The sequence below is a fragment of the Leptonychotes weddellii genome, chromosome 12 (genome assembly GCF_054177405.1).
Source record: "Leptonychotes weddellii isolate Sample4059 chromosome 12, ASM5417740v2, whole genome shotgun sequence".
Classification (NCBI taxonomy): domain Eukaryota; kingdom Metazoa; phylum Chordata; class Mammalia; order Carnivora; family Phocidae; genus Leptonychotes; species Leptonychotes weddellii.
In genome coordinates this window covers 81110292-81134201 of record NC_138380.1, presented here as the reverse complement: position 1 = coordinate 81134201, position 23910 = coordinate 81110292, and the positions used below count along the sequence as shown (strand labels likewise).

Sequence of the window (23910 nt, the reverse complement as noted above, 5' to 3'; positions counted from 1 at the left end):
GTGCTCCAGCAGAAGGTCGGACGGTGCACTTTCTGAGCACGGAGGAGGGCGAGAGTAGTCTTAGCCTGGGCCCAAGCAGGAAGCTTCGTGAAGAGAGATCTGGGACTGCGTATGACCTGGGCCGGGAACGGTGAGCAGGATCTCCGTGGGAGGAGGTGCAAGAAAAGCCATTCTTGGCAGAGGACACCGTCTGAGAGCAAAGCGCTGGTGGGGGACAGTTCAGGCAGGGTTTGCCTCGAGCACGGGGCTGTGAGGGGCAGGAGGAAGGAAGATGACAGTCAGGAGGACCGGGACTCCTGGCCGAGGGGTGCGAACTATATAGGAAATGGGGAGCCGTTGACAGGGAAATGAGACTATTTGAGGAAGGTCGCCGAGAGGCAACAGAGGAGGGCCCGGGACAGTGAGAACCGAGGGCTCGTGGGGAGGCCCCCGTTGAGGCCTGTGTTAATGGGGGGCTCACCTAGGAGACTACTGGTGTGCATGCAGAGACGGGCTGACTCTCGCGTAGGAGGGAGCTGCCCCTGCCTTCCAGGGAGTCCTGGATGTATTGCCAGCAAAGCTTTTGCAAATCACACACGTCCCCTTGCTGCCATACTCTTAGCCTCCACACTCTTAGCGTCCACTGCTACTGCCTTTGAGAATCAGCACTCACTTTCTGTGGGAGGCCTCGGTTGGACCCTTTGTAATCAGAGGTTCAGCCGTGAATCGGAGAAGGATAAGAAGCAGAACGACAGAAGGGAGGGCAAGGAGAGGGATGAAGCAAAGATCTCTTGGCTGTCCAAGCTGAGTAAGCAGGAGCGTGGCAGTGGGGTGACAGGAGCGCGGACAGGAGCGGGTGGTGGTGAAGAACACGTGTTTGCCATGGAGATAGCTGCTTGCTAAGGGGAGTGGGTTTTTGTGGGCCAGCGAAACTCCTGTAACCTATACGTGGTGTGTTTTGGTCGATAGCCAGGTGTTTCCAAAATCATAGCTCTTTTATGGAGTAGAAATTCAGAGGTGGCCGCGCCTTGGTGTGAGTCCTGAGCAGGTTGTTGAGTAAGCAGACTGTGGAAGGGCCTCCATTCTGAACATACCAGTATTGTCCTGGGTTCCAGCAGCCTCCTAAGTCCACAGGAAATCGGAGAACTCTGTCAGTGGCCCTTTGGGACTCAGAAGCTTCCAGAAAGGAGGGAGAAAGGAGCAGCCAGCACTGGCTGTAAGGCGTTTCCTCTCTGCTCCCCTGTGACGCGGAGACATCAGGCTGCTCTGTCCCTAGAGGTCGCCACCCAGGAGGCAGGTCTCCTGGGGAGCTTGTCTTGGCTGAGGTAGTTATTGGGGTTTCCCCCCCTTACTTTAAAATCCTTCATCACATACTCTTGAGTTTAATAAAGTACCATTTTCTTATATTCCTGAATAGGTAAAAAAAAAAGGTAAAAACCCAAGCAACTAGTAAGTGAATAAGCCAAAGGATCTGTCAAAATGTGACCTTCCATTTTCTGATCCTTGTCTCCTTTGATCTGTGCAAAAGACCATCAGGATTATTAAGAAGACAGAAGGAGGTCTGGGAATGCACTCGTCTCACCATTAGTGGTCACCCAGATTTCTCCCAAGCATTGGTTTTAATTCAGAAGGGAGGGTCTGTTCAGGTTCTGTTGGCTGGGCTGGCTCAATTGTCCTGTTGTTCTCCCTGCAACAGAACGTGCCTTCCATTTCCCAAACGTCCGTACCCCCTCCTCGGGCACGGAGGCCTGGGCCCCCTGGTAGAGCTCATCCTGCTTCGTCTCTTCTTTCCAGTGCACCCTGCCCACCACACCTCCCAAATCTCTGTCCTGCCTCAGTTTCCAAGAGTCTGGCCTTTGTACTCCATCCTCTGTGACGTCCGTTTGCTGGTCTGGTATGACGCCATCAGCCAGGGAGGCAGAAGGTTGGGTTTGGGCCTCATTCAGCCTGGGTTTGAATCTAAGCTCTGCCTCTAGCTAGCGAGTCAGTGAATGTGTCTGAGCCTCAAGTTCTCACGAGTAAGAAGAGGGTGTCGTGAGGGTGTGTTAGCTTCCTGGGGCCGCCATAACAAGATACCCCACACTGGGGGGCTTAAACCACAGAGGTGTGTTGTCTCACAGCTCTGGAGGCTTAACGTGCAAGATTGAAGTGTGGGCCGAGTTGGCTCCTCCTGCGGCCTCTTTGTTTCCTTTGGAGATGGCGGTCTTTCCTTTCTCTCCCCTTGGTCTTCCCTTGGACACGCCCATACCCTAGTTGTTGCTGCTTATAAAGAACGCCAGTCCATGGGATTAGGGCCACTGTAAGACCGCCTTCTTTAATCACCCACGTAAATACCTGATCTCCAAATACAGTCACATTCCGAGGGACGAGGGCTTAGGTCTTCAACATAAGAATTTGGGGAGGACACCATTCGGCCCATAACAGGAGGTTAGGAAATGATGAATTAAAGTGCCTGGCACCACTCTCTTTCCTTCTTTGGCTAGCCCTGTGTTGATGCATTTTCTGGAGCAATGGCTTCGGCTCTTTTATCTTGCCCTTTGCTTTTCGGGAGGAAATCGTACCTTTGGAGGTTTCAAATATCGTATGCCAACAGTGATTCCCAGATCCACGGTTCAGGCTCCGTTGGCGCAGCTGGGTGCCAGACCGCTGTTTCTGGTTGTCTAATGGGTGTCGCTTGTGGATGCCTCACGTGTTACTAGTCCAGAACCAAACACCTTCCTTCTCTTCTGTGGCTTTGCTCTTAGCATGGTTGTCCCCCACTATCCAAGCTCAAGTGCCCGTGTTTCTCTCCTTCCCTCCCTTTCCACTGAAACCTAATGGATCACCAAGTGCAGTTCAATATATTTTACTAAATTCATTAAGTTTTCAGAACAATTGCATCCTTTCTCTCTGACCATACTGTAATGCTTGAGTTAGGACCTTCATCTTTTTTTCTCTCAGTTGGTTTCCTTGTCACTTGTTTTTTTTTCTTTTTTTTTTTTTTAAAGATTTTATTTATTTGACAGAGAGAGAGAGACCGAGAGAGGGAACACAAACAGGGGGAGGGGGAGAAGGAGGAGCAGGCTACCCACGGAGCAGGGAGCCTGATGTGGGGCTCGATCCCAGGACCCTGGGACCGTAACCTGAGCCGAAGGCAGACGCTTAATGACTGAGCCACCCAGGCGCCTCTGTCACTTGGTTTTTTTTGCTTACTGTTTTTTCCATGTCCGATAACAGTGCCCCAGGATTATTTTTGTAAAGTGCAATCTGATCATTTCATTCTGTCCACTTAAGTCTTTCGGTGTTCCCCTTTTGTGGCATAAAAATAAAGGAAACCCCTTCACATGGCCAACAAATTCCTTCCTCCCCTGCCCTAGTCAACCTCTTCTGCCACCTGCAGCCACCTCCACCCGCCGCCTGGAAGACCCCACCCTTTTAGGATCCAGTTTGAGGCCATCTTGTCTCTGAAGCATTCCCTAGCTTGTGTGTGTGTGTGTGTGTGTGTGTGTGTGGTAAAATACACATAACACAAAATTTGCCATTATAACCCTTTTTAAATATACAATTCAGTAGCATTAGGTGTCTTCACAATGTTGCGCAACCATCACCACTGTCTATTTCCAGAGCTTTTTCATCACCCGAAATATAAACTCTACCCATGAAGCAATAACTCCTCATTGCCCCCTCCCCACAGCCCCTGGAAACCTCTAATTTACTTCTGTCTCGGTGTACTTGCCTATTCAAGACATTTCCTATCAGTGGAATCCTACAATATCTGCCCTTTTGTGTCTGGCTTCTTTCACTGAGTAGAAGGTTTTCAGGGTTTATCCATGATGTAGGAAGTATCTGAGTTTCTTCTTTATGGCTGAATAATATTCTGTTGTATGTATATACCGTGTTTGGTTTAACCATTCATCTTTGATGGATACTTGGGTGGTTTCTGCCTTTTGGCCATTGTGAACTGTGCCGCTGTGAACATTCACGTGCGAGCATCTGTCTGAGTCCCTGTTTTCCGTTCTTTGGGGAGGGGGATAGCTAGGAGTGGAATTGTAGGATTCCGCAGCTGCTCAAGTTAGTCATTCCTTCCTCTCGCTTTCCCGGAGCACACTGTAGGAGACTCTGCTATGGTGTTCTGTATCCTAGATGATTTCTGTCTGTGCTTCCTGGGGCCGTCTGCAGCCTGCAGACCGCTGTCCATACCGAGCACGGTCAGCACACAGCTGCCGAATGATTACACGAATGAATGACGAGCAAGCAGGCAACCTAACCAGTCCTATTATGGATGGTGACTGACTCTACCAAAGAGTGTTTGCTGTGAAGTCCCACTTATAATCAGCTTCTAAAGAGAAACAGCTTACTAATCTCCGCTGGGGTGGGAGAAAGTGCAACATTGCGAGGCTTAGACATTTGCCTGTAAGAGGAGGCTCTGTGCAGTAGCCTGAAGGATTGGAAATCCAGCCACAGTCCGCAGTACCAACCACATGCCGGCAAGGCTTGTGCCACACGGCTGAGTGATGTGTTCGTCTGAGATTAAAAAAAAAAATACAGATCACCGATAAAAAACATCAAATGAGCCTTTTCTACCCCGCCATTAGACGTTCCGTCCGGCTGCTATGCTGATAGAACGATCGTCTGACTTCGGGAAAACCTGGGGCGTGTACCGATACTTTGCCTATGACTGCGAGAGCTCATTTCCAGGCATTTCTGCTGGTCCCATGAAGAAAGTGGATGATATAATCTGTGATTCCCGCTATTCTGACATTGAACCCTCAACGGAAGGAGAGGTTTGTTTGCTTTTCTTGTTTCACATTCTACTTATAAATCCTTTTTGATCATTGCAAAAATACCCATTACTCTTGTATCTATTTTTAGGTGATATTTCGTGCTTTAGATCCTGCTTTCAGAATAGAAGATCCTTATAGTCCAAGGATACAGAGTAAGCTTGTTTTCGAATAACAGCTTTGATGGAAAACAGCAATCATGGAAGAACTCTTACCCAGAACACTGCTACCCCGAATCTAAGCATTCAGTGCTAAATCCATCCTCTTTATTTCCTTTTATCTCCACAATACCCAATCAGAGGTCCTTGAATTTGGCAGGAATCAAAGTCCACCCTGACCGGGAACACATTTTGATTAAAGATTTATGTCATAAGTACTCAAACAGTTATGCTGGTCATAATACCTTATTTTATTGCTCAGTATAATATATGTGTATATAAATATATATAAATATATGTTACATATAACATATATATAACATATAACATGTTATATAACATGTATTATATAACATATAATTTGTGTATATTATATAACATGTATATATAAATTAGGGTACAGATTAAGCTGTTGTAACAAAGGGTCCCAAAAAATACAGTGACTCAAATAAAATAGAAGTTTATTTCTCTCTTATGAAATCATCCAGAGAAGAAAGGTAGCTCAGTTGCTACAAGTAGGATTACCAGATAAAATAAAGGCTGACGCCCAGTTAAATCTGAATTGGAGATCAATAGCAAGTTATTTTTTTTTAGTATAACTATATCCCATGGAATATTTGTGACTAGTACAAGGATATCCCATGCAATATTTGTGGTTGGTGTGACTATGTCCCATGTAATATTTGAGACAGACTTTACTGAAAAAAATATTGTTTATCTGAATTTCAAATATAACTGAGCAACTTGTATTTTTATTGCTACATCTGGCAACCCTAGCCATTAGGCCACCCAGGTCCCTTCTGTCTTGTAGTCTTTATCTGCATGGTTGGAGCTGGACCAACGCTACCATGTCGTTGTCCCAACCTATGGGATGGGAGGAAGAGAAGGGCAGATGACATGGAAGCTGTACGTCCCCTCTGTTCACATCCCATTGGCCAAAATTAGTCACATGGCCAACCTCAAGACACACTGAGAAACCTCTAGCTAGGTGGCCATGTGCCCTCTCACACTCTTGCCTGGGGCTCTTCTTGTCAGAGGAAGAAAAGAAGAAAGAGTACTGGGGAGAAATCTGAAGTGTCAGCCATGTTCAATATGCTCAGTCAGATGAGGATTGTATTCCCATTTAACAGATGAGGAAACTGAGGCTCAGAGAGTTGGAGTAATGTGCATAAGGGGACAGTCAGATCCTGAACCCCTATGTTATGATTCTAAGTCTAAATTTAGAATCTTTCTAGCATGTAACAACCATGCCTCAGTTATTACAGAATTACATTTTGATCATCTTGGAAGGCAAAATATGCACTAATTAAAAGAACGAGGTTTGGAGTCTGACAGACCTGGGTTTAAATCCCAGTTCCAGCAGATCATAGTTCTGTGACCTTGGGCAAGTAATCTGTTTAAACCTGTTTTTTTTAGGCTCTGTTTTTTCATCTGTATGTAGAGATAGTAATATTGACTTGAACATCATTATGGAGGGAAAATGAGTTCTAGAAACGACCTTCTGACGTGCCTGACCCACAGAAAGTGTTCAGTGAATTGAAGCAGCTGCTGTTCTTGATGTTGCCACGAGCCATGGCCTGGGTCTTGCGTGGACCTGGTCCCCATACCTCGGAGAGAGGGGATGAGACTCCCTCTCCTGCTACTAAGGTGTAGTCGGCTGAGCAGAGGCAGGGCTGATTCTTGCTGATCGTTCCCAGCTGCGGATAGCCCTATTTGAAGCTAAGGCACCATAGACCCTCCCAGCGTGAAGCATGGAAAAGTAAAACGGAAAGCATCCAGGAAATATTGCCAGAAAAGTGATGTTTCCCCACTTAAATTAATTTTACACGCGGCCCAGACTATCTCTGGTCTGTAATTTACTCATTCATTCTATTATAAAACAAATACTGATGGCGCATCCAGCCCTAGGCCATTTCTGAGTGAGCTCTGTGAGGCGCGCCCTCTCTGCTCTCAAAATCCAGTTGGGAGAAATGTCCACATGGGCTCCACAACAGACACTTCGTGGGGTCCTAAAAGGACTCACGGTCTGCTCCTTCTTGGGTGACATTTGCAGGACTTGGGGAATGTGTCGCCATTATAATTCTCTTACCTTTTTTTTGTTAAATGGCCTCAGAAAAATCTTGTCTGTATTCGAGAGGCATCCATTTTAACTGATGATGCTTTTCATTGACTTTGTCCTCCAGGGAACAACTCAAGTCTCTTTAGTTGGCCCTGGTGTTGAGACCTCGGCGCCTCACTTCAAAAGTGAGTTTTGCCTCACACCAGCAGCCCATGGACAAGGCTTGGTTGTTGTTAACTGTGCTAGGAGAGAGGGGAAGAGCATATTTGCTCTTCTGCGGGCTCCCACAAAGATCGGTTCAAGGGCTCCTAAACACTCCCGCTGTTCTTCCGCTTTGCCGTCTGGCCGCTCGTCAGTAGGGGCTTGTGCTCGCTCTGTGTGCAGGAGGAGATGTTGGCATTCACCAATTCCATTCAGCTAAGTAGTACCATGCTTTCTCTGTTTACTTTTTGATTTTACAAAGAGCCTAAGTTCAATGCATGGGCTCATGGACTGTCCCTTTCAACCCACGGCTATTTCTATAGTCTTCATTGTAAGCTGTGCATATATTATAAGCCGTTAAAATTGTATTTGGGCTTTGAAAGTTTCTGATGCCCTGGGCCAACGCCCTGTTGTCCTGTGTGGCAGATGGGCATGCATCAGCACCAATGAGGGTAAAGCTTAGGAGCAGTTTCCGGCTACGCAGGACATGGGAGGACTGATGGACTAATGAGTCTTTCGGGGTCCACTTCAGCAAGAGCAACTCAGCCATTGATGGAAACACTGGTGGAGAAGGATGAATGGCTGGCTCTTGGTTTACCAAGTTACTATGGAATATAATTGATGGCCCCACTTCTGTAATAAGCATAGATCTATAGACCCAGGAGAGAGAAGAAAAGGTAAGAGAAATTGATTCTTAATAACCTAACTTAATATTTAGGAAAAAACAACTTGCCCCCCAACCTCCTAATACTGAGCTCCTTTATCCTTATGTCACACTATGGATGACAAACTAGGACAAAAAAGTGGGAGACTGTGATGTTGTGTCAAAATTTGGTGGAGATCTTCTGTCCCTGGAGAGCGGTTATTCCATAGTGTTCGATCTGTTTTAGTAACTTGGATTCCATCTGTGCGGTGGGAAATTTCAGACAGTATTTTTTTTCCTCCAAAAATAAACACAAAAATGTTCCGTCCTAACTCCCTTGTAATAAGAGAACTGGAGTGTGTTGATAAACCCTTTCCCACCTGCATGGAATCCTCTGGTTTTGAGACTGACGCTCATTGCTGTGGGCACTGGATGATATTGCAATCGTTCAGATTACTGTGTGCTAGAGGATTCTGGCAGCCGTGCAACTGCATTCTTAAATTTCTCTGCTTTTGTGCTTCTTCCTGAAACAGTCAGATGCTCTTTCTAAACTGGTGAGGAGAGAGCAACTCTTCTCTTTTCTAGACGCTCTCCCGTTATGTCGAGCTTCACTAGTATGGCCATTGAGACCCTACAAGCGGGTAGCCTTTACTTAAGCCATTTTTATTTGTTGTGCCTTTCTATAGAGAGATGTTGTATAATTGCAAATGAAGTCTTGCGTGTTTGATCAGACTTTCCGTCTTCTTGGTGACCTTCGTAGATCTATTAAAAATCACCAACTTGAGAATCAAGTTTGTGAAGCTACACACTTTGGGCGATAACCTTTTGGATTCCAGAATGGAAATCAGAGAGAAGTATTACTATGCAGTGTACGATATGGTGGTTCGAGGAAATTGCTTCTGTTACGGCCATGCCAGCGAATGTGCGCCTGTGGATGGATTCAATGAAGAAGTAGAAGGAATGGTAAGCAAGCACTCTGGGGGGCTTTCTCCTTTATTTTTTTTCTTTTAAGATTTATTTATTTATTTGAGAGACGGAGAGTACAGAGGAAGAGGGAGAAGCAGACTGCCCGCTGAGCAGGGAGCCCGACGCGGGACTTGATCCCAGGACCCTGAGATCATGACCCGAGCTGAAGGCAGATGCTTCACCGACTGAGGCACCCAGGCGTCCCATGCACTCTCCTTTATTTATTTATTTATTTATTTATTTATTTATTTATTTATTTATTTTTAAAGATTTTATTTATTTATTTGACAGAGACAGCGAGAGCGAGAACACAAGCAAGGGGGAGTGGGAGAGGGAGAAGCAGGCTTCCCGCCGAGCAGGGAGCCCGATGCGGGGCTCGATCCCAGGACCCTGGGATCATGACCTGAGCCAAAGGCAGACGCTTAACAGCTGAGCCACCCAGGCGCCTCGAGGCTCTCTCCTTTAGACAGATGATCCCAAAAAGCAATTTGAAGCTAGTTTTACCTTAAACCTTTCACAATTTCTTGGGGTTTTATTTTTCCAGACTGACTTAGCTCTTTCCACCATACTGGTGGTTGATGGTTGGTTTTCTCTTTGCTAAATTTCTGGGGCTATGAGAATATAAGGGCTATTTATGTCAGAGACAAAGAATTAATTTTTGGAAGTTATTGCAGCAGGGTGCTGCGACAGTATATATTTTTTGAGTCAATAAGGATTAAGAAGTTTTCTAAATCGCCATTACATCTTCCTTTTCTTTAGGGAAGATTAGACACCACAAGCATGAAGTGATCTCAGCCCAGAAAACTGGGGCATTTGAACCTGGAACCATAGAATATGATTTAGGAATCCAATGGGTTTTGTTCCTTTATATGTTTTTTCTAGTTTCATTCTTTTCCCACCTTTATGCTGTGTTGTCAATTCATGTATTTCTAAAAATTGGGGATTTGGGTGATTGCCAAACGGATAAAGTTGGGGTATTTTACCTGTTTCTAAGTGAACTTTACAGAACCATAATTTTTACAGAACCGTAGGATTTTAGAGCTCAATGGGATTTACTCAACCAACTATCCTTATTAGAAGGGAGCAGAGATTAAATAGCACACCAGAGGGCCCTAAGTCAGCAGCAGATGGAAATTCATGCCTAGCTCGTCCCATTCTGCCCCAGGGTTCCTTCTGTCATTAGACTCTGGGCCTCCCTTGATGAATCGTGCCTTCCTTACTTGCTGTTTGCTTTGCCAAGATTGTTAGTCCTCATCTCAGAAGGTCCAGGATTGCATGCATTCAACTGGCTGAAATTTCTGCTCTCCATTTGTTCTACTTAGAACACTTGCCCTATAGATAAAGTTGCATTTTTTAGCAGACCCTAAAGGGAGGACATGTCCTCGTAATCTCGTTGCTACATCTTTCAGAGAATGCTAGGTACGTAGTATTTACTTTTCAGCATAGCAAATCTGGCGTGCAGCTCATGTCCTGTAGTCCTGTCACTATCAGGGGTCTCAGTACCATGTGCTGTTGGTTTAGACACTGTAGAGTCCTGTGGTGTGTGCTTTGGAACTGTTTTTTTATTCTGTGTAAAACTAGCTTGTAAGGAGACGATTTTACTCTTTTGCTCACTTGCGCTCCTGTCAAGGTGAGTCCAGGACAGACCTGTCTGTCCTGTTCCTGAATTCCATTCTGTAGAAACTAGTGTTAAGGTGAGGTGCCCATGCACACGCGTATTTGGTAGATTGAAAGAATTTATCTTTTACGTGCCTCGGGCTTTCAGCATAGCTTGCTGGAGACACAATGCAAAAGAGCACATCCTGGGCCCTTCCTCAAGCAAAATAATTTGTATTTTTTTTCCTGAGATTTTATGTTTCCTTTCTTAAAAAAAAGGTAAATGTGAATGTAGTAAATGATTAATATTGTGAATCTCATTTTGGTTTGGAAAAACAATGAAGTTCTGTGCCTGAAGTCAAAAACAAAAGAAGCAAAAAACCCATTCTTTCGTGTGGCATAGTGGTAAAACGTGCCGCAGGTGGTTTCCAGGTGGTGTATATTATAACTTTTGTTGATTTATCTTAAAATAGGTTTCTTTTGGGCATAGATTTTTTTTCTAAACTCTTAAGTAACTAGGTTTTTTGTTTTGTTTTTTTAAATTCTTAAGTGACTGATGTTGTGCATCTGGGTTCTTTTCATTGATACTTCGATAAAATATTTCTTGAGTATCTATTGTATAATAGGAACTATTCCTAGAGATGGGAGTTGGAGCCATCAGAAAGACAGAACTCAGTGTGGATAGGGACAAAATAAAAACAAACCCTCATTTTGGTGAGCTGGAGATGAGGATGTTTATATCTTCCGTTGGTTGTGGAGAAAATCAGGCCATCGGTCTGCCTCTTACTTTGCTCTTTCCTGTTTCTCTAACTTCCAAGGTTCACGGGCACTGCATGTGCAGGCATAATACCAGGGGCTTGAATTGTGAACAGTGCATGCATTTCTACCACGATTTGCCTTGGAGACCCGCTGAAGGTCGAAACAGCAATGCCTGTAAAAGTAAGTCTCTATTGGAGGGGCATTTTGAATCCACTCAGACTCCAGTATCTTCTGATTAGAGCCACTGTAATAGTACATTAGTTTGCGAATGGAAGAAAAGTGACTACCCTTTGACCAGCTTTACCCAGATACTCTTCGGAAACCAATATCCACTCAGTTTAAAGAATGCATGAGTTTGCTGAATAGCAGCCGTGTGTTTGGCAAATTTCGTAGACGATGGAGATGGTGTCCCTGCTATTGTACCTGTCTTGAAGGCAAGATGACCGTGAGCGAGAAATGAAAGGAAAATATGGCCTGGTAGATCCCTGAGGTCTAAGAGATACAGAACAGAGTTTCTGGCCTGTTTCTGTGCCAGCCCAACCAGCGGTATTCTCTGGGCAGAGGTGTAGTTTGAAACCCGCCCCCACTGGCCCCCACAGTGATTCTGATATGCTCTCCTCCCCTAAAGGAGGAGCAGTGTGCCTGCCCCTTCCCCCACTGAGGACTGTTCTAGAAGTTCAGAAACCAGTGAGGGCTGGAGTGATCAAGGCTTGTTAGTACGTACAACCCAGCAGCCTTTGATGATAGCTAAGATTGTTTAGGTAAGAAGAAGAAAGAGAGCTAGGGGGAAAGTAGGAGGGAAAGAAAAGTTCAGATAAGGAGAACAGCACAGAGCACAAGGCCCCAAGGACGTTCTTGTGACCAACACAAAGTCCACACTGGGGAAATGATTCCAAGGTTTAATTCAACCGGTGTGTCACGGGTAGTTCTCTGCTAGGCATGAGGAGGGTCACTGGTTGTGACACAGCCCCTCCCTATAGGAGGTTATGTTGCAGGGGGAGACAGAGGAGGCCAGAGTGTAGAGCCCCAGGAGGGCCAAGCCTAGCTAAGCTCCATTTCGAGAAGACCAGAGTCCGTGTGGGTCACTGAGCAGGGAGTGAGATGATATTAAAGCCGGGTTGGACCAAGGGGACTGCCCAGTGGTCCTGCAGAGGGTCAGCGTGTGCTCAGAAGGCCGGCCAGATGGCTCTTCAGGAGACCTTAATTCTCCCTGAAGAGCCTGGTTGAGTGTGCTGGTGGGAATGGGGGAGAAGGGAACCAGGCCTTCACACCCCATTCCTTAAAGCTGGCAGCCCAAACAGGCTTTCCCAGGAAGTATCGCCTAGGAGATCCTCTGGGGTGGTGCGTTCTGGTCCCACCCCATCCTCCACCTGGTGGCCACCTCCTGTTGATAAGCCACCAAGGGGACTTTCCTCAAAGGTTTTTACTTTTCTCTCCAAAGAGGGCAGATTCCTATTTGAGAAAGCTCACACTTGGAGGGTTTCCAGAGTGTCAGATGGATGTGTCCTTTGTAATGGGTGCCTAATTGTTAATTGCCATTTTGCCTGAACTTCATCCCTAGTTTCCAGAATGTGCTGCCTCCCAGTAACCCATCCTCCATTGGTAAGTCGACTTCAAAGTCTTTTCTTGATGTGGGTCTTGTCGCGCAGAGTGTAACTGCAACGAACATTCGAGCTCATGCCACTTTGACATGGCGGTGTACTTGGCCACTGGAAACATCACCGGAGGGGTGTGTGATGAGTGTCAGCACAACACGATGGGACGCAACTGTGAGCAGTGCAAGCCATTTTACTTCCAGCACCCAGAGAGAGACATCCGAGACCCTAACCTCTGCGAACGTACGTGGGGAAACGGCATGACATAGGGCCTCTCAATTTGAATGGCCAGGGGGTCACCATCCTCCTCCTGGGACTCCTGGTGTGAGTCAGACTCTGCTGTATTTGAACTGTGGTGGAGGATGCTGGAAGCAGAAGCTACCTGGCAGTCCTGCCTTCTTTAGTCTATTTCTGTGACGTTTGGAGGGTGGAAAGGAACACACGTGTTGATACAAACACACACGTTGTTACCGGGTGCTCTTTGTTCTTCTTAGGATGCACCTGTGACCCAGCCGGATCTCAGAACGGGGGAATCTGTGACAGTTATACGGATTTTTCTGCTGGCCTCATTGCTGGTCAGTGCCGGTGTAAATTACACGTGGAAGGAGAACACTGTGAAATTTGCAAAGAAGGCTTCTATGGTTTAAGTGCTGAAGATCCATTTGGTTGTAAATGTAAGTATGTTTGTGAAAAAGTCTGAGAGTTCTCATGTATGCAATTCCCGTTTTACTTTGCAGCTCTAAATCCAGACTACCCCTTGGTACTCACTTGGTTTGTATTTCTTTACTTCATTTTATTTCTAATAAAGCTTGTGCTTGCAATCCTCTGGGAACGATCCCTGGCAGGAATCCTTGTGATTCTGAGACCGGTTACTGCTACTGTAAGCGTCTGGTGACAGGACAGCATTGTGACCAGTGTCTGGTAGGTGAATCCTAAGTACTTGGGATGGGTGGTTTGTGCATGTGACATGGTTCGCCTTTGTAGAGTCCACCGTCACCCTTCTATATAAATATTAGAAGACGCAAACAATTCACAAAAAAATTACTCATGAATAATTTTGACAAGATAGTCACCATCACTGTTAGAATTGTAAAATAAAACCACAGCGAAATACCATTTTCATAGACAAAAGTAACAAGTTTTTAAAAATGGGGTTGCTAACTCTTAGGACCTAATGAAGGGCTGGTCGTCTAAGCTGCTGATGGAAATGCACATTGGTTCATAGTTGGCAAGAAAAGCATTTTGGAAGTAAGTAGCCTGTAGAAATGGGCATACCCTTTGACCCAGTAATCCCACTTCTGGGTATCTTTCCTAATGAAATAAGCAGAAAATTGGACAGAGGTGTATTCACCAGAAGACTCATTGCATCTCATACTAATCATAGCCAAAAAACTTGGAAGCAACGGTGGGGAAAATAGTTAAGTAAATTTGGGGGCTTCTGTACAGAGTGATATTTGGTTGCCTTTGGAAATGACAATAGCATGAGGAAATGCTTATGCTGGTATTAAAAAAAAAAAACACAGGATGTGAGTAGTATCTTAATTGTGCAGGAAAAAATTGCATCAAGAAAAACAAAATCTGGAAGGAAATACACCAGAAAATTCACTGTAGTGATTCTGGGTAGAGTGATTACAAGAGTAATTTTTTAAATTACCCTCTATCTTTTATAACATTCTTGTGATTTCCTTTATATTTGTGAGAGGGGGTCCACTGACCCTAAATTATGTTTATGACCAGTAAATATGTATATTTGCATATATCCAGATAGATTCTTAATATAAATTTCTGAAAGTCTGCTTTAAATGAGTGCACCTGGCTTTTGGCTTTCATCTGCTCATTAGGAAATGCATTTTTGTCGAGGTACAGAGAGATCTTCTCCCCTGTGTAGATTCTGTCTTTCTTCTTTTTATTTCCATCTCCAGTGTGCTCAGAATTCAGTGACCTCCTCACCTTTCACTTGTGAAAATACTTGCTTTATGCTGTTTGGGAATAGGTAAATCCTTTGAAGAGCTTTGCTTATGGAGTTTCTGACGGGCTGAACTCAGGGAAAATGTAAAGGCCTGCCAAATATTTGCCAAAACTCTCTTACTGCCAGAGTACTTTTAATGAGGAAAATTGGTATCTTAGCTGCTTGCTCGTATTTACTCTCGGACAAAGGCTATTTGCTCGGGAGAGAAACTCCTCTGCTCTGGTGTTAGGTGGTTATGACCCCGGTGACCTGCGGCCTGGGTTTTAGTTCAGAGTGCTCATGCTTATTCCTCTTGAAGGCTTTCTGCTTGCACAGCATGAAAGAACATTTGGTAGAACAAGCAAGACACGCCATAACTTGTTTCTTGTTGAGTCTATTGTGTAATGACAGGAACCCACCTTTAGATGTTAAATCTTTTGTTGTGCAGCCAGAGCACTGGGGCTTAAGCAATGATCTGGATGGATGTCGACCTTGTGATTGTGACCTTGGAGGGGCCTTAAACAACAGGTGAGTGAAGCCACACATACACCCGTGTTTGTGCTCGGTCTCCCCAGAGAGCCCTCCCGATCTCTAGGAGCAACATGACACTCAGTGTCTCTGAAGAAGAGGTGCAAAGGATAGGCACCTTTAGTTTACCTGGGATCTTCATGTTTTCAAAGATTTAGTCATTCCAAGAGTTAGCTTTGAAGACTCCAAGTATGTTTATGTTTCTTGGTTTTTAATAGTGTTGTTATAATTTATGGTATGTTTTAAATTATGGAAACAACGTATGCCCATTAAAAAAAAAAAATCCTGGTGCCTGGGTGGCTCAGTCGGTTGGGCATCTGCCTTCAGCTCAGGTCATGATCCCGGGGTCCTGGGATCGAGTCCAGCATCGGGCTGTGCTCAGCGGGGAGTCTGCTTCTTCCTCTGCCCCTTCCCCTGCTTGTAATCTCTCTCTCTTTCACCCTCTCACCCTCTCTCTCTCAAATAAATAAATATTTTTTTAAAAATTAAAAAATCTCAGGCGCCTGGGTGGCTCAGGTGGTTAAGCGACTGCCTTCGGCTCAGGTCATGATCCTGGAGTCCCAGGATCGAGTCCCGCATCGGGCTCCCTGCTCGGCGGGGAGTCTGCTTCTCCCTCTGACCCTCCCCTCCTCCCTCTCATGCTCTCTGTCTCTCATTCTCTCTCTCGCAAATAAATAAAATCTTTAAAAAAAAAAATTAAAAAATCTCAACAGTTAAGACAGGTATCCTGCCCTTTCTCCCCCCAGGATCCACGGCTACAAGAATATTAGTATACTAATAGTACACTATTCTGCAGCTTGCTTTATTAGCTGGAGATCGTTTTTCATTTCAACGTGTATTCATGGGCCTCTTTCTTCTTAGCAGCATGTATTCGTCAACTTTCTTTGTTTTTTGTTTTTTTGGTATTCCAAAATGAGGGGCGCCTGGCTGGCTCAGTTGGTAGAGCATGCGACTCTTGATCTCAGGGTCATGAGTCTGAGCGCCAAGTTGGGTGTGGAGTCTACTTAAAAAAATAAATTACTGGGGCGCCTGGGTGGCTCAGTCGTTAAGCGTCTGCCTTTGGCTCAGGTCATGATCCCAGGGTCCTGGGATCGAGCCCCGCATCGGGCTCTCTGCTCGGCGGGAAGCCTGCTTCTCCCTCTCCCCCTCCCTCTGCTTGTGTTCCCTCTCTCGCTGTGTTTCTCTCTGTCAAATAAATAAAATCTTTAAAAAAAGAAAAAAAAAGAAATTACTAAAAAAAAATTAAGAGGGGTACCTGGGTGGCTCAGTCGGTTAAGCGTCACCTTCAGCTCAGATCATGATCCCAGGGTCCTGGGACCAAGTCCCGTGTTGGCTCCCTGCTCAGCAAGGAGTCTGCTTTTCCCTCTCCCTTTCCCTCTGCCCCTCCTCATGTTCTCTCTCTCGTGATCGCTCTCTCCCAAATAAATAAATAAATAAATATTTAAAAAATAAAAAAGTTGGAAAATGAACTCCCATTTTGATTGTGTTAAGAAATCTTCTCATTTTCTTCTTCTTTCTGGTTTTATTTTTTTTTTTCAACTTGAAAGTTTATTGGTGAAAATTGCATGTGATCATTTTTAGTTATTGAAACACGTTGGTGTCCCTTGAAGAGATGAGACGTGAGGCTCTACCAGAGATCAATCCCGGTATGCATTTGGCAAAGATGTTAGATTTGTGGGAGTGAAATTAACCACCTCTGAGTCAAAGAGAATTTCTGTCTCTGTTTGTAACTGGGTTAGACTGCGAACATCTGGTAGAGAGTGTAAGTGACTGCCGAGGGGATAGGCAGATGTTTCCTTGTGGCCTGACTCTCCCCTGAGACAGCAGGCTGAATTCATCAAGTGAGCTCCATGTACTAAAAAACCCCGACTCTCCCAAGATTATTTCCTGACACCGTAGCGGTCTGTGAGAAGGAACGGGATTTTAGGCAGCAAAAATATCTTCTCTTTGGCCTCCGTATTTGGGTTTGTTCCCTGCCAGATGCCGCGGTAACTCGGTACAGCATGTAACCTCTGGAACTCCAGGGTGAACTTCTGTTCTTAGAAAACCTCCAGAGGGGAGGAAGCAAGGACAATTCCATAAAAGCAGGGAAGACAAACTGCTGGTCTGCTTCTGGAATCATTTCTCCAACTTTGCTTTGTGACTACCAGAACATCTGCTGGCTTCCTTTAGTCATTGCTTGCTTAATGCAAAGCTGTCCTCATTCCTAAAATCCTTGACTAGATGAAAGGGGCATACACAGTTCTTCACATGATTTCATAAACTCAGGAGTGTCCTTTGTGCCTTTACCCTAAGTGGTTTCTGTTCCTCACACTCCCTTCCTCTGTTTCTCCATTCCACACATGCTTCCTGTCTTTAAATCCACCCACACAGAGCCCCTGGCCTGTCCCTCATTTCTGCTGCCAGAATTTATAGAAATCACAGTGTGCTAATCAGGAGAGTTGGCGAAGTAAAAAAATTTTAGTGAAGATTTGAAGCATGGAATTTGATCTTCCTAGCATGATTGATGACATGCCCTATCTTTTCACATCACTGATGGGGAAAAGAAAGAACCTTTACAGATTTCTCTACTCCTGTGACTCTGCAGTGTTTGGTAGTGATCCTCTTCAGTTTCCCCCCACGAGGACCTTCTTTAGGAGTCCCGTAGGGTAATAGAGGCTCTAACTAAGTCTTCCGAAGCACTGATTCTCCTAGGAGGCACTTGCTGAATGATTGATTTGTTGCAACCATACATAAATATCTTCTACCTTTGCTCTGCCTTGGGTACATAGTAGGTATGGAATAAATGTTGATCAAGTAAAAGAATTTGAGAAACAAGATATTTACGATGTAAAAACAAAACATGCACTCCGAATCTCTAGATGCAATCCCAGACGTTCCTTAGGTACTTCGGCCAGGGACAGAATTCAGTGTCAGAACCATGTGAAGTGGAATAAGTTTAAAAATGTTTTGTGTAATGGGCCGAATGGATTTTTGTAGAATAAGAGCTTAGTAATCCATGTCTATTATGTTGACAGGTAATCTGAACTTCGGAATATTTTAGTGAAGTAAGCCCTAATTTAAATAATGCGATTTACGCCAGGCGACTGAAGCTTTGCCTAGTAGATAACCTACTTTAATAAATAAATCAGAATGGTTGCTAGGTAAATGCTACTTGTTAATGTTTGAAAACTATAAACAATTTTATAGCATCCTTCAAAATTATTGCATTAAATTTAGAACTTTGGTGTTTGGCTTGAAGCCCACCACTCTGTTGGAAGACTCCTTTCTGGACTGAAGTCCCCAACCCTCCTTTGAGGTTTCAACACCACATTGCTTCTCATCTCTTTTAGTACTTACTTTATTCTGCTCTGTGTTATCGCTGTCAGTATTTTAAAAGGTCTTTGGACAGGGATTGTGTCGTCTTTGTTTTTGCATCTCTCTTCGTACTCAGCATTGTGGGCTTTGTAGGTGCTCAATAAATGAAATTTATTATACTTGGGAACCAGAGCAGAAGTTAATCTGTATTTTTACCAGTGTATTGAATGATAATGGTATCTTACCCATTGTTAATTACTGTGATGGCTAGATATAAAGAGATGATAGAACACATTTAAGAAAATATCCTAATTGGTTGGGGGGTTGGGAGGGAAGCTACTCTGGCAAAACAGATGACATTGACTGCTGATCAATGTGGAACCAGTGCTTATTTGTAATCAGAATTATGGAAGAGATACCAGTGCTGACCAGAGTGTGGTTCTCATGAATGATTGTTTTTTCCCTTTTTTGTGCCAATGTCTTAGTGATAGAGAAAAGTTGAAACTATACAGTATTTTCTCTGCTTATCACTATTTAAATAAAACAGAATTTCCCTTCCAATAGAGTTTTTATAAATAAGTGGCTAATTTCTACATTTATGAGAAATCTGTGTTCTTAGTATTATCTTGGCCTTCACCCATGGAGAAAAAACAATAGGGCTTGTATTAGTCTTCTATTGCTGGCATAGTAAATTACTGCAATTTAGTGGCCTGAAACAACATAAGGTTATTATCTTACAGTTCTGTATGTCAGACATGGCTGGGCTCACTGGAATAAAATCAAGGTGTTGGTAGGGCTGTGTTTCTATCACAGGGCCCTCGGGGAGAATCGCTTTCCTGCTCATTGGACTCGTTGGCAGAATTGGCAGAACTCAGTTTTTGTCAGTTGTAGGATGAGGTTCCTGACATCCCCCCTGGCTGTCAGCTAGGGGCCGTTCCCAGCTTCTAGAGGCTGCCCACATCCCTTGACTCATAGCTTCCATGTTCAAAGCCAACCACAGTGGGTCAGATCCTCCTCAAGTCACATCTCTCTGCCCTACTTCTCTGCCTGCCTTTTCTACTTCTAAGAAATCCTGAGATTAGATTGAGCAACCCTGGATAATCTTTCCATTTTGAGGTCCTTAACCTCAATCCCATCAGCAAACCCCCTGGTGCTGTGTGAAGTAACATATCCACAGATCTGGTGGGAGTGAGGATGTGGACCTCTTTGGGGGCCATTATTCTGCCTGCCCCAGGGCCTGACTTATTTTGTCTTATGTCATTTATTCTACCTTACTGATCCAACAGTTGGAATCTGTATCTAGTTACAGAAAAATTTGTTGGTACAGGGGTTGGGGGAGGACATATAAACTTGACAAGTGTACCATTTCTATGTGATAGGATTTTTACTTGAACGCAGGAAGGATAATTACATGTAATCTTTTGTCTCACTATGGAGGAGGTAGGATTTGAACTTCATTTTTGAAAGCTGAGAGAAGTTTGGGAGGTGTGATGGGGGGCAGGAGGGCCTTCTAGCTGGGAGGAGGGTGAAGGCCCAGAGATGGAGTGAGTGTGGCACATGGTCAAGACCTGGTCTGACCGTGACCAGCTCTGCTCACATTCCTCCATGACTCTTCTTTGCGCCTGTCATTCCTGTCCTCTCTCTGCCTGTCATGATCCTCTGCCACCTTTGGAACATGGCCTCCTCAGTCCCCGAAGCCGGTGAACGGTGGTTCCTCTGCTGCCTGAAAACTTTGCTTGTGGCCCTGTTTCGGCACTCGCTGCACTTTGCTTTGTTGTCGTGGTCAGTTGCTCGACTGTTTATCTCCCCAGTTAGACGATAAGCTCTTTGGGGCAGGGACTATTTTCCCCCCCATTTTTCTTTCCGCATATCCTTTCAAAATAATGGAGTTACCAAAGAAGGTAAGGATTGAGTCAGAGGAAAATTGACGACGGACTAACACGTGAGCCTACGGACAGCAGGAAGCACAGGTCCCAGGGCCAGCGTTGGCTCGGTCAATATTTGCGAAGGAGGGCGAGCAGTGTGGCTCATCGGAAAGCAAAGGGCGGGCACCAGAAAACCAAAAGTGGTTTTCAGAGGATGGGTTGTCGAGGCTGCTGGCAACCAGGCAGAGGCATCACCACTTGATAAAAGCAGAGAAGTCATTGTGGGTTTTGAGGAAATGCTGAAGGCAGCGCTGGGGGAAGGTTGGGTTGGCGGTGGCTGGCAGGATGGACGGGGCAGCGGGGAGAAGAGTGTGAGAGGCCCACGCTGCCATGTGGGAGGCCACCAGAGTGACAGGCGTGGCATGACATGCTGGACCGTGATAGTGGCAGTGACAACAAGAGGACACTGCTGAGAGGAGAGACATCGTGAAACAAGACTTGGGTATCGAGGATGAAGGGCAGGGAAGGTCTCACCCCAAATCAGAAGAATTTCAAATCTGACAGAAATAGCAGAGCTGAAGGAATGTCAGTGTGAGAGGCTACAAGCAGTTGGGGACGAAGGTGAGGCAGAGAGGACAAGCGGGCCAGCCAGGGGGATGTCCCCTTGGTGGCTAGAAACGCACAGGCAGGGCCCAGCTGGGGCAGGGCCAGAGCTTCTGTGCCCAGGGCCGGGGAAGCCACAGGAACGCGTTCGCTACAGGAGTCGCCGTCGAGTGGAGCCGGGCCTGTGGGAGACAACCCTTCACCACTGTGGACACAGAGAGGTGCAGGATCGCCAGGGCAGGTGTGGCGGGACCTCCTTTCACGTGATTGGGTTCTCATGAGTTGTTTCATCTTCAGAATTAGGAATCAGGCGTCTCCTCACCTTCATTTACTTGCTCTCTAGTGATGGCCTGTGAAGAATCTAGTTGTTTTCTTCTTTGGTGGCTCGTGTTTTTACACATGTGTTCCCTCAGGACGCGTCTGCTGGGGAGGGAAGAAGGGTTTTCTCTTGTCCGTAGGATGAGATGTCCAATGCCTGAGTTTCCGAAAATGGCTTTTGTGGGTGGACTGTGCCAAAAGAGGGCTAGCTCCCACTTGAAACGAGGGTTCCTCCTCTGGGAATTGGCTACGGGATGTTAAGCGCTCATATTCCTGTATGGTAGGAACTGTTCACGTGATCTGCCGGAAGAAGACTTGGACGGGACCGTGGGAGGGCTGTGGGGGACGTTGGTAATGAACCTCGGAGCATTCCATCTTCCTAGGAGTTGTAACTTGCCTTGGATACTTGGTTCAAAATGAACTTTGGGATGAGGAAAAAATTTGAACTCTGGGAATGGGTTTAAAGTAACAATTCCAAACCCCATCTTGACTTGAATGAAGTAAGAATGGGTGTGTATAATTTGGTTTCACCTTGTACCCAAGGAAAAAGAGACATAGGCTAAGAACAAAATGAATACGTTATAGGCTATCCAGAGGCCTTTATTACCTGAAACCGTATGTTTAATTAAAAAAAAAAAGTTTTATCTTTTACATGAAATCCCCTATTTTTCTTTTTTTATCTTTTTTATTCAGAATGCGTATCCTTCACGCATTTATTTGTTCAGCCAGTGTTTGAGTGTGCTGTGTGTGCAGGGCACTGGGCCAGGTCCCGTGAGGGGGAACGGGCATGACTGAGGTGAAGGAGGCGTCCAAACTTTTAAGCAATTTGCTGTCTAGCAGGGGGTCAGATGGGTCTGTCAGGAGTTACACTACAAGAAAGAAAGCGATAAATGTCTGAACAATACAGATAAAGAACAGCGGAGGCCTCAGAAGGCGCCACTTGAGAATAGCAGGAACCAAAGGGGAGTCCACGAGAGGGAGGAACGTTGGACTGGACTTGGAAAGACCAGCAGGATTTGAAAACCTAGCGCCTCAGCTTTCCTGAGCAGCTGCTACATGACAGGCTGTGTTGTACATGTTGTGACTACATCGTTTCTCCTGCAAGGAGGTGGTGGCGGGAAAGAGAAGGCGGCTCATCCTGTGGGGTGGAGAGTGTAGTCTGGAGATGCCACAGCAGGAGTCCTTTGTGAGCCGACTCTTGAGAGAACAGGCAGCTCTTTGCTGGGTGAATAGGGGGCAAGGGTAGTCAGGCCTGCAGGAACGGCCTAAGCCATGGAAAGGGGTCTGCAATCACCCTGCGCATTGGAGAAACTGTAACCGTTCCATGTGGTTGGAGAAGTGAGGGGAGAGGTAGAGCTAGAAAGGTAGAGAAGGGCAAGACTGTGGCAGCCTCGTGCACCTGCTCAAGGCCAGGAAGTGATACGGTGGATGCATCTTAGGAAGGTCATTTGGGCAGCTAGCTGTGTGGGCCGTGATGGTCTAGGTTGGAAAGTTGGAAGACCAGCCACCAGGACACCGATGAGGCGGCTGAAACCGATTTTACTGTGAGTGAGGGAGAGAAGAAAGGCATGACATAGCCTGTGGAGGAGAAGCACCAGAGGCTAGGCTGTGAAGTCACAGAATCGGGTTCCTGAGTAGATATGAAAGACTCAAGAGAACAACTTGTAGGTTTCTGACCTGGTCGACTTAGTGGCTGGCAGTGTCCTGTCCCCAGCAGAGAACAAGGGAGGGATTGAGTGTTGCCCTTTGGGATCTGTCCTTAATCTCGGGGACCGCTAAGTCGGATCCGACCTTCTAGAAGTTGGATCTTTGGGTCTGAGGCCCAGGGAAGAGATTGCCGTTGGAAATCAGGCGGAAGATGTAAAAGATCGAAGCAAGAATGTTGGTAGTATCCACAGAAAACCTCAGTATGGTGTGGATGGAGCATAGTGAAGAAAGACAAGGAAGACGAAACCAAAAAGACCAGGTCATGGGGAGCTTTCAGCCCCAGAGTTTGCGATTAAGTCATAGGCAGGATTTTTTCCCCACATACTTATTTCCTGAAAGAAATAAGAAACCCTACCTGAATATAGCAGCCATTTGATGCTTAGTAGAAAATGTAGAATTGTGTCAAGTGGGTTCATTTACAAGTGCGGTGTCCCAGCTGACTCGGCTTGTGCGCGCCCCCCCCCCCCCCGCAGCTGCTCGGCGGAGTCAGGCCAGTGCGTGTGCCGACCCCACGTGATTGGGCGTCAGTGCAACGAGGTGGAATCCGGGTACTACTTTACCACCTTGGATCACTACATCTATGAAGCAGAAGAAGCCAACTTTGGGCCTGTAAGTAGGGGGGTGCTGGGTAGACGGGAAAAGCCGGGTCTGGGGGGGCAGTCGTGGGATATGCACCTTTACAAAAGTGCATTTCGGTGGTGCATTTTTACCGCTCTTGTCAGTGACAGGATCAGGACTGAGGCTTCTTGAGAGCAGTCCTATTTAAAGCTAAGTAAATCTATAACTCACAAAAAGACTTCGGAAGTTTCACTAATGAGGCTTTTAGCGGGGTTTTTTTTTTGGTGGTGGGGGTGGTAATTTGTTTTTCGTTCTTCCATTCCTCTACTTATGCTTCAGAGTTATCGTTGATCTCATATAGTAAATACTC

The 23910-nt window shown here is 45.6% G+C and overlaps 1 protein-coding gene across 1 annotated transcript in view; it reads left to right on the top strand.

Annotated features, from left to right (window-relative positions):
- LAMB1 (laminin subunit beta 1) overlaps nucleotides 1–23910 on the top strand; it is a 72048-nt gene that overhangs the window by 10001 nt on the left and 38137 nt on the right. The window contains exons 6-14 of the mRNA XM_081800723.1: nucleotides 4554–4742; nucleotides 4831–4894; nucleotides 8561–8763; nucleotides 11181–11301; nucleotides 12771–12959; nucleotides 13211–13390; nucleotides 13525–13637; nucleotides 15113–15192; nucleotides 23456–23591. Of these exons, the coding sequence (XP_081656849.1) occupies nucleotides 4554–4742; nucleotides 4831–4894; nucleotides 8561–8763; nucleotides 11181–11301; nucleotides 12771–12959; nucleotides 13211–13390; nucleotides 13525–13637; nucleotides 15113–15192; nucleotides 23456–23591 (1275 nt within the window). The remainder of the gene's footprint in view (nucleotides 1–4553; nucleotides 4743–4830; nucleotides 4895–8560; nucleotides 8764–11180; nucleotides 11302–12770; nucleotides 12960–13210; nucleotides 13391–13524; nucleotides 13638–15112; nucleotides 15193–23455; nucleotides 23592–23910) is intronic.